General features: G+C 36.9%; 1 protein-coding gene across 1 annotated transcript; it reads left to right on the top strand.

Moving 5' to 3' along the window:
* The first annotated feature begins 6,405 nt into the window (after positions 1 to 6,405).
* LOC147866784 (cyclin-dependent kinase F-4-like) lies at positions 6,406 to 16,284 on the top strand. Its single transcript, XM_087317267.1, has 17 exons — positions 6,406 to 6,837; positions 9,232 to 9,669; positions 9,749 to 9,827; positions 9,921 to 9,989; positions 10,067 to 10,156; positions 10,270 to 10,408; positions 10,495 to 10,597; positions 10,757 to 10,809; positions 10,882 to 10,948; positions 11,186 to 11,294; positions 11,392 to 11,457; positions 11,546 to 11,614; positions 13,353 to 13,410; positions 13,493 to 13,618; positions 13,775 to 13,912; positions 14,007 to 14,097; positions 15,959 to 16,284. Exons 2-17 carry the CDS (start codon positions 9,662 to 9,664, stop codon positions 16,137 to 16,139), a joined length of 1,446 nt encoding a protein of 481 aa, XP_087173393.1. The 5' UTR covers positions 6,406 to 6,837; positions 9,232 to 9,661; the 3' UTR covers positions 16,140 to 16,284.
* Positions 16,285 to 16,530: the final 246 nt, after the last annotated feature.

Genomic DNA, 16,530 nt, shown 5'->3' with positions numbered 1-16,530 from the left:
AATTCTCAAACATGTTTTTTCTTTAAATTATTATGACCAATAATAACAAATAAAATCAAGTTAATGCAAGGAACCACTAGTACCAACAACTAAAATCAAGTTATTGTAAAGCACAAATGTTAGTGATGATGCATGCCTCCAATTAGATGCCTTTGTTGAACCAAACAATGAAATTATGTACATACAAAGAAAGGAAATATAAATTGGAGACAAGACATCACATCTTGAGCACAACATAGAATATATTTTAGACCTCCACCTAAATAATTGTTTATAGCTTCTAAGGGTACGGTGTCAACATTCATAAAGTTTAATATGTGTCGCAATGTAAGCTCGTAAGTTTAAGTGTCAAGCAATGGCTTTTACTATCGTTTTGTTCCTAAATTCAAATATGTTTTGCAATGTAAGCTCACAAATCTAAGTCTCGAGCAACAACTTTATTGCGAAGTTAATTATAAAAACTCTTCATTGTTGTAGTCTAAGATCATCACACTAACTATTTGCCCACCCAAAGGACTTTGCACAACATTACCCTTAAAAGTACAATACATTTTTGGATGTCATTCATTGTGTTGTTATATTCTCCTCCTTTTTATCATGTTTTGCAATACATATTGCTTTTGACTCATGTGGGTAGTAAAATGCTAAATGGAGTTGGCAAAATTTACCTACATTTGATTCGGTTGTAATTGATTTCATGCACCGTATCTATTTGTGTAGATATTGTCCATGTAAAGCAACAATGAAACACAAACCAATGGAAATCTAGAATGTACAAAATTTCACTTGTTACAAGCTTAATGCTATATGTCTAGTCACATATCCTCATGTCACGTCCATTAAAACGCACAATATTTGCTAAATACACGAATATGATGAGGAGTTGTGTTGGTTGCAAGTATGATTGAAATCGCAATATGTATACCCAAGTATTAATCTTTCATACCATGGATTTTCTCTTTTTGACTAAGAATTTGTGTTATTATAAAAGAATGTGTAACTGCCCCAAATGGTTTGTGGATAAACACAATGATTAAAAGCATAACTAAAATGTTAAAAGTTTTATTGAAGAGAATGTTTGTATCATGTATTTTTACTCATGCACACAATCTATCACCGTGTGGTTTTACCTATGATGACAGAGAAACAAATGTGCATGCCTCGCTAGTTGTAAGTTGATACATGTTTAATGAATCAAATACCTTTTACCAAATTGCAATATGCATGTATTGGTTGGTGCGGTTATAACGTACAACATTGAGGCCAATTCTATATCCAACCTTCTATCTTTTGCAATGTTTATTAATCTTGTGCTCATAAGTTATACCTACCAAATTCCACGGGAAACAATCATATTATCATTATAGTCAAAACATCCAAATCCATATTATGTCTTGCTTGCATATTGGTTATCTAAAGAAAGTGAAAATGAGTGATGCCAAATTAATGAAGGCTTCACAATAACTAAGAGCTTGTACTCTTGCATCAATGGCATATTTTGTGTTACTCTCTTCTAATCAATTACTCACAACATTTATCACGATGCTAGTTTTTATATTTAACATTAATCGCAATAGAAAGTTTGTCAATGTCATGATTAATTGTTAATTGTTAGTTGTACATTTCAAATCCAAGCCTCTTTGGTGACATTGGCATTAGTATCCTTGCGGAAGTGAGATGTTGAAAGATAGGGAGTAGTTAGAACTTAAGGAACTTTGAGACCGCCTTTGTCTCAATGGGGGGACAATAGCAAAAGAAAGCACTTCATTGTAAGGGAAGTATAAAATCCAACTTTTTAGCCTCTTCGTACTTCTTAACTTTTATCGTGTTAAAAAGCAAAAAAACTTCCTTAATCTCTTTTTCATTTACTTCTTCTTAAAATTTATCGTCTTAAAAAGCAAAAAACTTCATTAATCTCCGGCCAAGCATTCCAATCTTAATTATTCCTTCTTTAAGCACCCAACCCTCTTTGTATTGGGAGTGGCGTTCCTCTATTGTATTCTCATGTCCTTTAACTTGTTAAGTACATCAATTATTACACTTCAGCTCCACTAAATATTAGAATTTTTGCAAAAATGTGTTTTATGAGGTTCAAAATATTCTCGATTTAGTCCATGCATGTTGCATCCATCAAAATCACGTAGGATTTGTGGTTGTAATCTTATGGCATCGATTAAAAAACTAGACATTACGTACTGAAGCATGATTTGAAAACTTTGCTTTTGCATGCTATTTACTATTCTTTGTAAATCTGACAAATTTGTTTGTTTGTATACGCATGAGGTTATCATGTTAACAATGCAAGGAGAAACATAACACACACATGCTTTATACATCTCCAACATCAAATAAGATTGCTTGACATTTCCCGATATCGATTTATTTATGTGATTGGTCAAAACATTTAAACTTAATTAGAGTTTTAAGGTTGATTATAGATTTGTCTTCTCTTTGAGAGATGCAACAGAAATTTGAATTTGTCGAATCAATTTTGTTCATTGTGAGAAATGATGGGAATGACACACTTCTCTAATTGTGGATTAATTCACACAAGTAGAGGGGGCTAGTTGTAACGTTTTAATCATGGAGCAATCAATCACTTGCTTAATAATGGATTAACTCAATTAGGATTGTGAAAACTATTTCCCTTTCCAACTAGCTACGAATGTGATAAAAGCCCAAAGTCATTGGAATAAACATCCAAAGTGTCGGCAACATTATGTTTCTAACACCTCTAACTTATTTTATTTTATCAATCAAGACAAATATCTTCAGCCACTATCGACCACCGTGCGCTCAAGACGTGTAGCTTAAAGTTCGTTGTGTGGTATCTTTCGATCTTTCTAGAAAAAGACAACTAATTCCACGAAGCAGATAAATGACACGCATTACAGGAGGTCATGTCCCACCCCAAGTAATAAAAATGGAAAACAGACACAACATGCTCATGTGAATAAAATAAAACAAAAGTATGTTTGTTGGTTTTCCAATTTACATATGCATGCTTGGTCAAAAGCTAAGGTCCCTAGTTGTTTGGATCACTTCATTAACCTTTCAAATATATTAGCTTAATTTTCCTAATTATGCGAAGAAATTTAGTTCATAGTCAAATGTGGTGGTTAGCAAATATATCTTATGATTTTCCCATCACAACATGCCTATATTCCCTATTGTGGGAGGATTGAGAAGGGCAAGATATGATTCAGAGGTGGTTCTTGGTCAATGCACATAGTTTAATAGACACTTAAACTACCATATGAATATCCTTGGTGTATGTTGTCATATGTTATCACACTGTTTTCCCATCTAGGAAGGATGGAAGAGCATATACCTCTTTATACTTTGTTCATAGGTTCATGACAACCACATTCATTATGACTTTTCATGTGAGCTCTATACTTTTGCCTTCGTTCTTCATTTGATAACAACATACTTTGAACATTATCAAACCGCTAGATCTCCTTAAGGGCATGGCTCTAACACATTCATTCTTATGCTAAGGCTCTCTCTCTCTCTCTCTCTCTCTCTCTCTCTCTCTCTCCCCCTTACACTACTTCGCACTCGATCTCACAAGTTAGGTATTGAAGTTGCATCATGGTATCAAAATGTAACGAAATTGAAGACATGTAAAGTATGCAATGAAGGCATGGTAGAGGATGAATGTCACTTGCTCTTCACATGCTCAACATATAGTGCAATTCGTTCAAGATAAGTTGACATACTAAGAGGGAGTGATAACTTAAGATCCATACTTAAGACACCACCTGGAAGGTTGAGCTCATATGTGTATGCTTTATTTACGCATAGAGACTTTGTGCTTCAACATATGAATACCCCTTCTTAGGAAGGAGACATATATCAAGAACACATGTATACTCTGGTCCCATAGGTCAAATTTGGACTCTTTATGGACGATAAAAATTCTAATTCTAATTCTCTCTCTCTCGCGCGCGCACGCACACATACACACACACACATTTGCGACACATTGGATACTAGAACATCAAATTACATGAAATGCATATTGCAAAGTGTTGGATACACTCACATTATGACGAGATCATGCCCTTAAACTTGGATACACCTCCTTGTCAATCTATATAATTATTGGACTAAATTTGGTTGCAAATTGGCATGCTTATTCGCTTATTATTCCCATTGCTTGCTTGCTCTTTTATAACGTCTTTCGAATAATTGGTCTCTCGTGATTGAGATGTTGGGTTTGATACAAGCTCTCTACATTTCATACGTGTTCACATGCCATCCACACTTAATGCTTGGCATTCTTAAGTCATAATTTATCAATCATCGATGAACTTGTTATGCTTGACATTAAGGTGGCATGTACTTACTTCCATGATCTAACACAATACAATCTTTTGAGTCCCAATCTCAATTGGTGGATAATCAGTGCCTCTCAAATGGTTTTGTTGTATGAATGGAACCAACCTTGTTTGGTTGTGAATTTGTAATTTGTGGAGACACAAATAAGTTGTGTCTTTCCAAAGCAACGTCTTCTTACATTTTAGATGCCATTATCACTCTATAAAATTACGTTCACTACATCCACTCGTGTTTACACCTTGATATAGCTCCATCCAAAGCAAGGATTGTTCATAACTCTTACTGACTAGAACAAAGAGGAAGGGCATATGCCCTAATGTTGGCACCTTTGTACTCACACACATTACACACTTTCTAAATCAATCCACGGTGAGCGAGTCAAGCTTCTAATATGACCAATCAAGCCAATCTCGTTGTCTAGTCAAGAAATAAGTAGCACTAACAAAACCAACTTCTTATATATAGACTAGGGTAAGCATTTTCTTTTAACTTCCTTCATTCTTTTCACAAACCTTTGACCATCTTTTATACAAACTACTATCGTTGTAATATCATAAAAGCACATATGAAAATCAGTAAAGAACAACCCTTCCACGTACATAACACAAAATACTGCAAAAGTTGTACATATAAATTATGAGACATATATAACATTATTTTGATAAGCGTTTCCTTTTAATTCCTTTCCTTCTTTTGACACACCTTCCACCATCTTTTATACAAACTACTATCATTAAACTACTATCATCGTAATATCATAAAAGCACCAATGAAAATCAACATAGAGTAACCCTTCCACATGCATAACACACTAATAATAGTTCAAAAGTTGTACATATCGACTACAACGACATATATAGAAATATTTTGATAAAAAAAGTTATTGAATAATTCATCGAGTAAGGCGACATAATTGCGAAGATCTTGACTAGCAAGCATCGATTGATTGGGGAAACTTTATTTGCAAGCCTTGGGTGACACGTCAACAAACTGCATGAAGTGAATGAGCAACATAGTACGACACCGTGTGGATGAAGACTAGGGATGTACAAGATGCATAATCACGATGATGGGCTCAATAGAAAGACTAATGACAATAAAGACGAGAACAAGCATTCCGTTTTCATACTCTCACCTGAACCAATAAAAAAAAGGGTTTTGCTTGTCTACATAAACCTAGGTTTCATGAAATATATGTATGTAAACATTGGTTAACACAGAAAGTGATCGACCAATGGGATATGGACATGGTAAGCATGTTTGATTGATGGAGAAAAGATCATTAAATATTTTTTTAAATAGATGGGTTGGCATGTAGATAGATGATATTTACTTGATTGTTGCCGTGTCACGAGGCAATCATTGAGGATATAAGGGATGTCTTATATATCAACGACAAATGCTAGAATAAAAAGTAAAACAAACAAGCAGTCACTAGGGATATAGTGGCACATGCCGAGTGGTCGGGGTAAAGAGAGCGAGGACGCAAGGGCACGGGCGGAGGATACAATGCACTGCTACTTTCCCAAGCTTTGAGGTCGTGGGTGCCGCCACTTTCCCACACGCTCCTTCGAGGCCTCGGGTGCCACCGCTTTCCTAGGCTCCGAGGCCTCGGGTGCCCGCCACTTTCTCAGGCTGTAAGGTCACGGGTGCCACCGCTTTCCTAGGCTCTGAGGCCTCGAGTGCCCGCCACTTTCTCAAGCTCTAAGGCTTCGGGTGCCCACCACTTTCCCAGGCTCTAAGGCCATGGGTGCCACCACTTTCCCAGACTCTGAGGCCTCGGGTGCCTGCCACTTTCTCAGGCTCAAAGGGCTCGGGTGCCCACCACTTTCCCAGGCTCCGAGGCCTCGGGTGCTCGTCACTTTCCCAGGCCAATGAGACAATGCCACACACCAACCCACCCACCTCATGTGTATGTATCTTACATCTATTTTTCTTCTTCGTTTTTGTTTTGTTTAGGCTTCTTATTTATCTAAATTTCCTCTTATTTTTATATTTATCCTATTTTTCTTTTTCTTTCTCTCTTCTTCTTCTTCTTCTTCTTCTTCTTCTTCTTATGTGGATTCATTCCTTCTCTCTCTCTCTCTCTTTCTCTGTGTCTGTGTTGTGGTGGGAGGTTCGGCCATGGCGTTTCTCGGTCTTACCCGTTAGTCGCGGCTTTCTTTCTCCTTCTCCATCTCTGACATATCAATCCATGGGAGGTTCTTGAGCAGCAGAGAAAGCTGATCTTCTCCTCAGACCCGATCCGATCCCATCCGATCCCATCCGATCCGATCTCATCTTCTTCGTTCTTTCTTTCTGTCATTCGTCTTCAATCCCCCCCCTGATTCTTCTTTTTTTCCCCTTCACCTTCTGGTAACCGATTCTTCTCCTTCTCCTTCTTCCTTCTACTGGACGATTCCCCTTTCTGCTGCCGGTTGACCCTTCTTCTTCTTCTTCCTCTTCCTCGTCTTCAAGCTGATCAGTCTTCTTTGACGCCCGAATTCACAGAAGGTTAGTTCCCGCACTCTCTATCTCGGTTTATATTTATTTAAGGTTGTCTTCCTCTTTCCGAGTTCTGTCTGTCTGTCTCTATTTATATCCGTATTTACATGTCTGTTCGTCTATTAAAACTCGTCTTCTTGTCTGATGTCAGGGAAGGTTAGCTCTTTCTCTCTCTCTCTCTCTCTCTCACACACACACACACACACACACACACACACACACACACACAGAGTCGGTCTCTATGTCTTTTCTCCTGCTGTGATTTTATAATCATGGTTTCTTCAGAATTCCGAGAAGATGTATGGTCGTCATCTCTCTCTCTCTCTCTCCCCCCCCCCCCTCTTCGTGTTTTTAGCTATATTGTTCTCCCTATCTTTGTTTCCTTATTACTCTGGGTCTTCCCTTTCCGTGGCTTCATGTATGTGATTTTCATTATCTACAAATTTCCCTTCTTCAGAATCTGCTGAAAGTTCTCTCTTTCTCTCTGTCCTTTATATCCGTTCTTATCATCTACAAACTTTTCTTCTTTGCCGATTCTCAAAAGGTCCATTTTTGTGCTGTCTCTCGATTTTTTTCCGTGTCTGATTTCTAATAATCCATTTCTTCACTTGCTTTCATCCTTTTCAATGCTAATTCTTTCTTTTAGCTGAGCATGGTTTAATTATAATGCAGTTAATTCATCACGATGCAATACCGTCTCTCAGTTATGGATTTGATAATCTAGAAAAAGTTTCACACCTCACTAATTTCTGCCATGATAGATCTGTCTTTCTAGCTCTTGTGTTTCTTGACAAAATTATAAACTTTATCTTTTGGAGAAAAATTTGTGCAAATCTCTGTCTCCCTCCTCTTTCTATATACTCATCATCCACAAACTGTTTCTTCTTGAGAATTGACAAAGCTCTCCCTCTCCCTCTCCCTCCCCCCCCTTCCCCTTCCCCCCTTCTCTTGATTCTTTATTTCTCCTCTTGAGGTCATTGATTGTATAATCTACATAAACTTTTCTTCTTCCACATTCACGAAACTCTGTCTGTGTTTCTCTCTCTATTTTGTCATGTAGAAGCATTTGTTTTGGAATTCACAAAGTTACCCCTCTTCCTCTCCACGCCTTTCTTACTGTTCTTACTGGCATCACCTTCTTTATCGTGTATCCTTTCATCCTTTCGAATGGCTGTGTTAGGAAGAAACAGGATCAATTATCCAACATTTCCCCATAATTAGGAAATTTAGGTTTCTACATGCTTGTTTTCTTCCGTATTCCTGTATTTCTGTTCCTGGATACTCATTCTTCTTTGTTGTTCATCCGTTCAATGATAATTCATCTTTATAACTGATTATCCTAGTTCGCACAACAATTTGAATGTTTGCTTTTGATTGCGAACGTATACGGCTAGAACTGATCACTACAATTTTATTTTGTTCTCACACAATTATGAATCTTAAATGACATTTTTTTGAATTCTAATGCTAACCTCATATCATGGTGACATGGCATCCTTTTGATTTGCTAACTTGAAATGAAAAACTATCACATCTTTTCGATGGTTTTCCCGCACACTTATGAATCGTGAAGTCATTGGTAGTCAAGATAAAGTAAATTAGGGAAAAATTCTCCTCATAGGACAACTTGCGTTTACCTTTACATTGGAGTTTCTTTATTGGCAATATCTTAAAGATCAAATTTTTTGTTGCTAGGTTTGTGTTTCTACTAATGATATGATCATGCCAAGTTCTAACTATATTCTATCATGCTTATGGTGGTTGATGGATGCGTGCCCTTGTGCCCTTCACATTTGTAAATGTAAAATGAAAAATATCACAATTCTGCCAATTTAGAACAAAGAATCACAATCCAGCCAATGTAGAATGAAGAATACCACTTGTATATTGCTATTTCAAAGAACAATGAATACGATCCAAATTTGTGGATCAAAAAGTGTAGTCTCTATTTTGAAGTACATAATCTTTGTATATAACATTATTTTCTTTAATTCAAGTTCCCAAGACTACATTGAAACAAGAGGACATTGCACTGTTTAATTGTTTGGGAATAGATTATTGATTGGGCTGCAAAACTTGCCACAGAATAAGAGATTCAGGTCTGGTGTAAGTATTGGAAAAGGTGGTTTGGTTTAGCCCTTTCTCAAAGAGAAAACATTACTGAAGATTATAGGAGATATATTTTTTTATTTTTTCGTGAACACCTCAGGATCCCAATACATCTTGCAGCAAGGAAAAATCAAATCCATTTAGGCCAAAAAGTGAATTAATTGGGCAACCGGATTCTATTGACTTTTGATATTGTAGTTGTATTTGTTTTCTTTGTTAGTGTGTTTCTTATGCTGTGGGGACATACTGATAAATTTTATTCTTGTTCCTATTTTTTTATTTGTTTTTTTCCAGGGCAAAGTAATCAGAATATCCTAAACAAACTTTAAGCAGATATGGCATACAACCGTGAAGAAATGGAGCCACTGTATTCTTCTGGCTTGGCATTGCAGGGCCTTGTGTTGAAGTTGCTGTTTCATGCAAGGCCTGAAGTAGAGGGGGTTACTGGATAAAGCTATGGTTTCACAGCATTATTCTGCGGGATAAAATAATAATAATGATCTCCCTTATAGAATCCAATGTACCTTTGGGTCGAGAATTGGAAGATGTATTTTTTAGCTTCTTTACTAGGACATATATCACACATCATGGTTACATTGCTGAGATAAATCACAAGAATAGTCAGAACGGACACACAGATTTGAAGGAAGCAAACCTTTCTTACTTGAAGAGCATGCCTTTTACTTATATTTGATAAAAGGATTTGTTACGCTACTCAGTCACTATGCAAAGGTAAATTTGTATTCATGCATGAAGCTTTATTTTTGGGCTACTTATTGCGGAACTGATCTATTTTGTTGTTGAAAAGCAGCTACAAAGTTATCAAGCTACTTGGGGATGGTACTTATGGGAGTGTGTGGAAAGCATTCAACATTCATAGTAATGAAATTGTGAGTACTTCTTTCCTAAATGATTTTTATTCCATAACCCCATATGTGGGTCCCTGAAATCTTTACAACTTTCTCTTGGTGCTTGACTCCCAGGTGGCTATCAAAAAAATGAAAAGAAAATATTATTCGTGGAATGAGTGCATGAATCTTCGGGAGGTGAAGGTATGGACAGAAAAAATATGTATCAGATGATGTTATTTGTAGTTTGCCCTTCCCTGACATTTTATCATGCTCTGCAGTCTTTGCAGATATTAAATCATCCACATGTTATGAAGCTCAAGGAGGTCGTTAGGGAGAACAATGAACTGTTTTTTATATTTGAATACATGGTATGGTCTCATTTTTTACATATATTATGTTGTTTGAGGCTGTGATATTACCCTTATACATTCATTGGATTGTTGGTCATAATTTGTGCTAATTGTTATGTAATTCAAATCAGGAGTTCAACTTGTATCAAGTCATGAAAGAACATGGTAAACCGTTTTCAGAGACAAAAATAAGAAATTGGTGTTTCCAAATATTTCAAGCATTAGATTACATGCATAAGAGTGGGTATTTTCACCGGGATTTGAAGCCAGGTGATTTTCTGGGCTATAGCTGTGAGTTTATGTTTTGCTACATGAACAGATCTAACTTCCAGAAGCAAACGATTGTTTGTTGTCAGAAAATCTCCTCATAACAGGGGATCTTGTGAAAGTTGCGGATTTTGGACTTGCAAGGGAAGTTGATTCCAAACCACCATACACTGACTATGTTTCTACTAGATGGTGATTAATGTCATACTTTTTTTGAAGATGATATGAGAACATTTTTAGATTTGCACCTTTAAAGAGATGTGAATATATCATTCTTTCTTTATTTTGCAAAATGTTACTAATAAAATGTATTAGTTTTTTTCTACTGACCAATCGCTTTATACTGGGAAGGTATCGAGCACCAGAGGTTTTACTGCAGTCACAATCTTATGGTCCAGCTATTGGTAGACTTCAGTCCTTTATTCGTCTTCTTTGGTGTTTAGGTGGATAGATCTAATATTATCATTTTTCTTCAGACTTGTGGGCAATGGGAGCAATAATGGCGGAGCTATTTACATTGCGACCTCTCTTTCCTGGCGAAAGGTTTGTAAACTCTTTTTATCTTTTATGCTCTCTCTTTCTTTAGGCAAGCCACTAGCAGAGTACGGTTGGCAGCGTTTATTCATTTTTGTAACCGATCTTCAAGATGAGAAATTGTTGTAAGGTGTAATTATTGTTGGGTCTTATAGACCGTACTTAAATCTGTTGGGATGCAAATAAATCTTTCTTTTGCATGGGACATTGTAGAATATGTTCTTACATAATGGCTACTTTTTCCAGTGAATTGGATGAAATTTTCAAGATTTGTAGTGTCATTGGAACACCAAACCACCAATCGTGGCCGCAAGGCATGGAACTTGCTGCTTCTATGAATTTCCAATTTCCCCAGGTCTGGTCACATTAGCTATTAACATGTACATATTTCTAATATCCTGAATTTATATCGTGATAGCTTTCTTATATTTGCAATCTTTGCAATAATGCAGATTTCAGCAAGTAATATGGCCGCCCTATTGCCATCAGCTAGTGCAGATGCAATAGATCTCATATTGGTATATGCTTGAATTAATATTATTGTTGGCCATTGTTTGTGTACTATTCCTTATAGAACCAACAAGTAATAGAATCGTTGTTTTTCAGGCTTTGTGCACATGGGATCCAGATAAGAGGCCCACAGCAGCTAAAGTGCTTCAGCACCCTTTTTTTAAGGTGAGATTCCTTGTGACGACAAATGCTTTGACTAAATGAAACTGGATAACCATGCATGCGTATCACGTAACATTTGATAGACTGTCTTCATGACATTTTATAACTGGAGGGCAGGGCAATGAGGTTTCAGATGAATCACGCTGAGAACAGATAACCATTTTGAGCCTCATTTCAGTGTTTCTCACCCTTCACCCCTCATTACCTCTCTTCCCTTGAATTTTGTCCTCTTCTGTTTTGTATAAATTTATGATTATATTTAGTATGGGTGAGCTTGAGCTACTCCTGATTATAAACAATCTGAAGCACAGAAATGTTGTACGTTTTACAGTTTACTACATCAACTTTATACAACTGTTAGTGGTCAAGAATTGCCATCTAGAGCTGGATAATAAAATGTCTTTATCAATATACTTGAAAATGTGCCTGGTGGATCCTCAACTGAACTAATTATGCAATTCCAAAATGGTTAGAAGAAAATAAGAAAAAACTTTGCTTGTTCAGGAGTCATCTCTGCCATCTAGCAATCACCATTATGAGGAAGAACTTATTGAAACTTGAGTTTGGAATTAAGGGGATTTCTTATGGACAATTCTATCTTCATTTGTGCATGAGAGCATCAATATTTGGATCAAAATTCTTATGGTCAATTCTTTATGTTTTACTTCATGTGTGCATGAGAGCCTCAAGTAAACTAAATAGGCCAAGGTCTTGGAAATTTCAGTGTTGGAGTTGAGCATATGCACAATCTTATATAAGACCATTTCAGTATGTTGTTTCAGGTCTATATGCTTGACTTACCTCTTCCTTAATGGAATGGAGTGTGTTCCTGTGCCTATCATTTTGTCTCACCACAAACTGTTTCTATGACCATGGTATCACAATGATTAATTGAAAGAGTTTCCTGCCACAAAAGAATTGTTGGCTTAGGTCTGGAAGAGCTGGTGATTTTACATGGGAAAAATCAATACCTAGGGAGATTATGATGTGTATCTGAAAAATTGTCTTGAATGTTTAAGGTTGCAAGTTATTGAATTTTGAACTCATCATGTGGCCATACCAATAACCAGAGATGATTTGTGTCCACAATTAGCAGTCTCAGGATAATGGTTCATCCTCATAGATGAGTTATGGCTGTTTGTTTATGTTCCTCAGTCAAAGAGTCTTCTGATATTGAGATCTCATAGTAACAGTGCTAATTTCAAGCTCTCACTTATAGGCTAGTCCTTTGCAAGGTCTGTTATATTTGTATGGAACATTGATTATCTAATAATAGTCACTTGATATATTTCTGTCATCATTCTCTTGGATATAGTATTTTGTTCAGATGGATAAATACTCTGGCCTCTTAAGGGATGCAAAGATTCCTTTCTTTGTTATTTCCCTGTCCTGGTACTCACAGTGAACATAGCAGCCCAACTTACAATAGCCAGCAGATCACCTTTACTCTCTTCATAGAAGAGACGGCTATGTCGTGTGAGGGATCTTCAAAAGCCTACCATCATTCAAGTGTAGCGATCAAAGCCTCAAAGTCTACTGACCAAGTACTGCAATATCCTGATTGGTCATTTCCTGGTCAGGCTATATATGTTGTCCAATGATTGATAATAGTTTATGAGTGTTTAATCTATTTTCTCTCGTATCTTTCTCCTTTCCTTTTCTAAAATTGTTCAAGCAAGACATGAATATTGTATGTAAAGGAGATTTGTTGAGAGACAAATGCATGTTTTGGTTTGAGCAGGCACCAAGTGAGGAAACAGTAGTATACATGCCCATGAGAATGTACTTGCGCCCACACAGTAAGTCCTTATGCTGGCATGTGAAAATCGTAGAGTTCAACTATGAAATTGTTCTATTCCTTATCTTAATTTTGTACTATAGATATGAAGCATGCATTTCCACGGGAGGATGTGGTTGATGTTGCTGTGAAGTCTCCATACCAGGAACCTAATACAGAGCTGTCTGTTGGCTGGGTGGCTCCAAAAAAGCGTAATCCAGTAGGGACAGGTGCGAATGTGCCTATGGGTGGTTTCAAGATGTAAATGTGATATCTATGTATGTGTTTTTGACATGTGATATGGCATGTGTATGTGTGCTATGAGAAGCACCGCACAATCATTATTATTTTCTTGCTCTCACTTGACCTTCACAATTTTATTGCAGGGATTAGTGAGCCAAAAAGCACATCTGGAACTATGCATTTTAAACAAGAAAGAAAGGACCATCCTTTAGCTCTGAACGATGTTGCTCCTATTCGTTCTGAAGTAGCACCGCAGAATCGACACACAAATAATCAAAGAGGTTAGTAGCCCGAGTCCTAGATTTGGATTTTCACACATTCTAACCTACTTTATTTATATTCTCTCATCAATTGTAAACATTACACTTTTCTCAGTTCTTCCAATATCTGCCCATAAAGGCCCACGGCCGTTTCCACCTGCAGTTCCTGTCAAAGCCTCTCTCCCTGCTGTGTGCAATACTAATAGGTATGTATGTGAAGGCAACATTTTTTCATTTTTTCATTTTTTCCATGAGACATCTTTAGACTTTATGTGCAAAGCATAGAGATGACAATGAGATACATTTCCTCTTGCAAACATTGTGATGCGTTAACATTTAGAAACTAGTTAGAGAAAGAAAAATGATGAGTAGAAAGAAAGAAAGATCTAGTAATGTCTCTATCAGACCATCACCACCCACTTGGCAAGGCCACACTTTTTTATGTTAACTCTTCCATGCAAGTAGTGCAAGAAAAAACATGTCTAGCTTGCTAAAACTAAATGGCCTGATCATTCAAACTGAAATGGCTGCCCTCAGCAACATCCAGGACAAAGATGGGGGAAGAGAATGTCCATCCCAATCACAAGAAACCTGACCTGAATTATCCTGTTTTGAGAGCCAGGTCTTCGTGATGTTTATGCTTTTTCATTGGGCCATCTATGAACATGTGATCACTGCTGCGGGCCCGACTGGATTCCACTTATGTAACTGTCTAGCCGAGGTCAATTTTGTCACTGAGTAGACCCTTGTTTACTGAGGGTTTGAATCTCTCCCCTTGTGATGAATACACCATCCACGATTTGATTGAAAAAAAGATGTACTAGCTTTAGCCGTTGTGACTTGACTTTGTCCACGATGCTAGCTTGTACCTCATGCTTGCTCCTAGTAGTATCCATATGGAAGTAACCTGTGCAAGTTTACTGCTTGAGTGAATGGGTAAGTATTGATCTCTGTCTCAAGAGGCCCTCCTTTTCTTCCTTATTTCGGTAAGGAAGAATCCTAAGCATATTTGTTCATTGTTCTCCCTTCACTCTACCAAGAGACAAATCTTTTTGTAAAGAGTCAATGATGCCTTCCTTCAACTCCCATAATGAACTGGGCAATGAGATATACATAATGCAAAATTACAAGTTTTTTATTGTAAAGCTGGCAGATGTGGTTCTCTAAAGTTGTGTATTGTGATATTTCCATCCATTCTTGATGAGGTGCTAGCCTTTGTTTCTATATATGTGGTTTCAATAATCAAACTCTGCATTGTAAGAAAAGTGACACATGTAACTGGATAAAAGTGCAATGGATCAATCCAAGTTCAATCTGTATGCAGTTTGATGATATCTGTCATCTCTCTGGTTTAGTCATATCCAAAAATATGCAGTCCAAGGATACTCTCAAAATGGTGGGAGGGCATCTATATCTATCTATACTAATTAGTTTGAACCAGTGTTTCAGTGATGCATATATAATTTCCAGATTTGATCTATACAAGTTGAATCTTGAAAAAATGTCTCTGTGACTTGGAACAGATGCATGTTTCTTGGAAACTCTTCATTATAGCACTCAACTACGCAGCGCTGTGTAACTTTGCTGCCCATCAAAATATACTTGACTCTGTACCTTGTTTGCCACCAAATAGAAATTGAGGATCCAACATATTCACCCATGCCCGAGTTTGACATAGCATAGTCATTGTCTGATTGACTACCAGACGGAAACCAAGGAAACCAGCTTATTCACCCCATGCCCGAGTATTAAATATCATCCGTCTTACCAAGCTTCCCAAAGTGATTCACTCTTCTGAAAATGCATGTAGAGCATCTACTTGTTTTTTAGACCGTCTGTCTGAGATCAAGATAACGTCATCAGCAAGCTCTATTAAGTAACAAGTTTGATGCAATTATTTGATTGTTTAAAGTAGGAGCATGAAATAGCAATAGAATTGATGAAATAGTCGATTCAAAATGGAACCTTATGGTTGCCTAGTTTTAAGGCCTTCCAAATGATCTGCCTTGCAAGAACCATAAGAGACAATTATTTCCAAAAGCAACGTTGGTCTTATAATGCATGCAGGCAGAAGATACAAGCTGCAGTGGTGGTCACACCAGCAACTACTGTCACACTCTCTACTCTTCAACCAAGTATTCAGAGTCTATTTCCTCCTTCGGGCTTTCGACATGGGATTGCACCTCATCAGGCCTCTCACTGGCTTGATAACTGTGTTAGTAGTTCTGCAGCCGTGAACAATTATTGAATTTTATATTAGACATCATAATTAGTGAACAACTAAAGGTTATATTAAGGGGTTTTGTATTGTGATTGAAAATTTCTTGGTTTTGTAATTGTGATTGGAGATTTTTAAACTATAAATTGGATGGCAAAATTAACTATTATTATTATATTATCTTGTCTGGGTATGTTTAAAGGCATTGGAAGCGGTGAATTATTTTAAATGAGCTTGTGGAGAGCCATACATGTGGATGAGTTTAGGGTAGGATTCTGAAACATTAATATTATTATGGAAAATGTGAATGCTTAATAGTAGAATAGTTTGAAGGTATTTATTACAAATTTAATTGCCCAATATTGGAAATTTAATATTGTTATGAAAATTTTGATCCCTGACGGAATCCTTTAATTGCCTA

Source organism: Azolla caroliniana, unplaced genomic scaffold (assembly GCF_043228905.1).
Source record: "Azolla caroliniana isolate FFs.n. ecotype wild unplaced genomic scaffold, voAzoCaro1.0.p SCAF_3, whole genome shotgun sequence".
Classification (NCBI taxonomy): Eukaryota; Viridiplantae; Streptophyta; class Polypodiopsida; order Salviniales; family Salviniaceae; genus Azolla; species Azolla caroliniana.
This window is presented reverse-complemented; position numbering and strand designations above follow the sequence as displayed.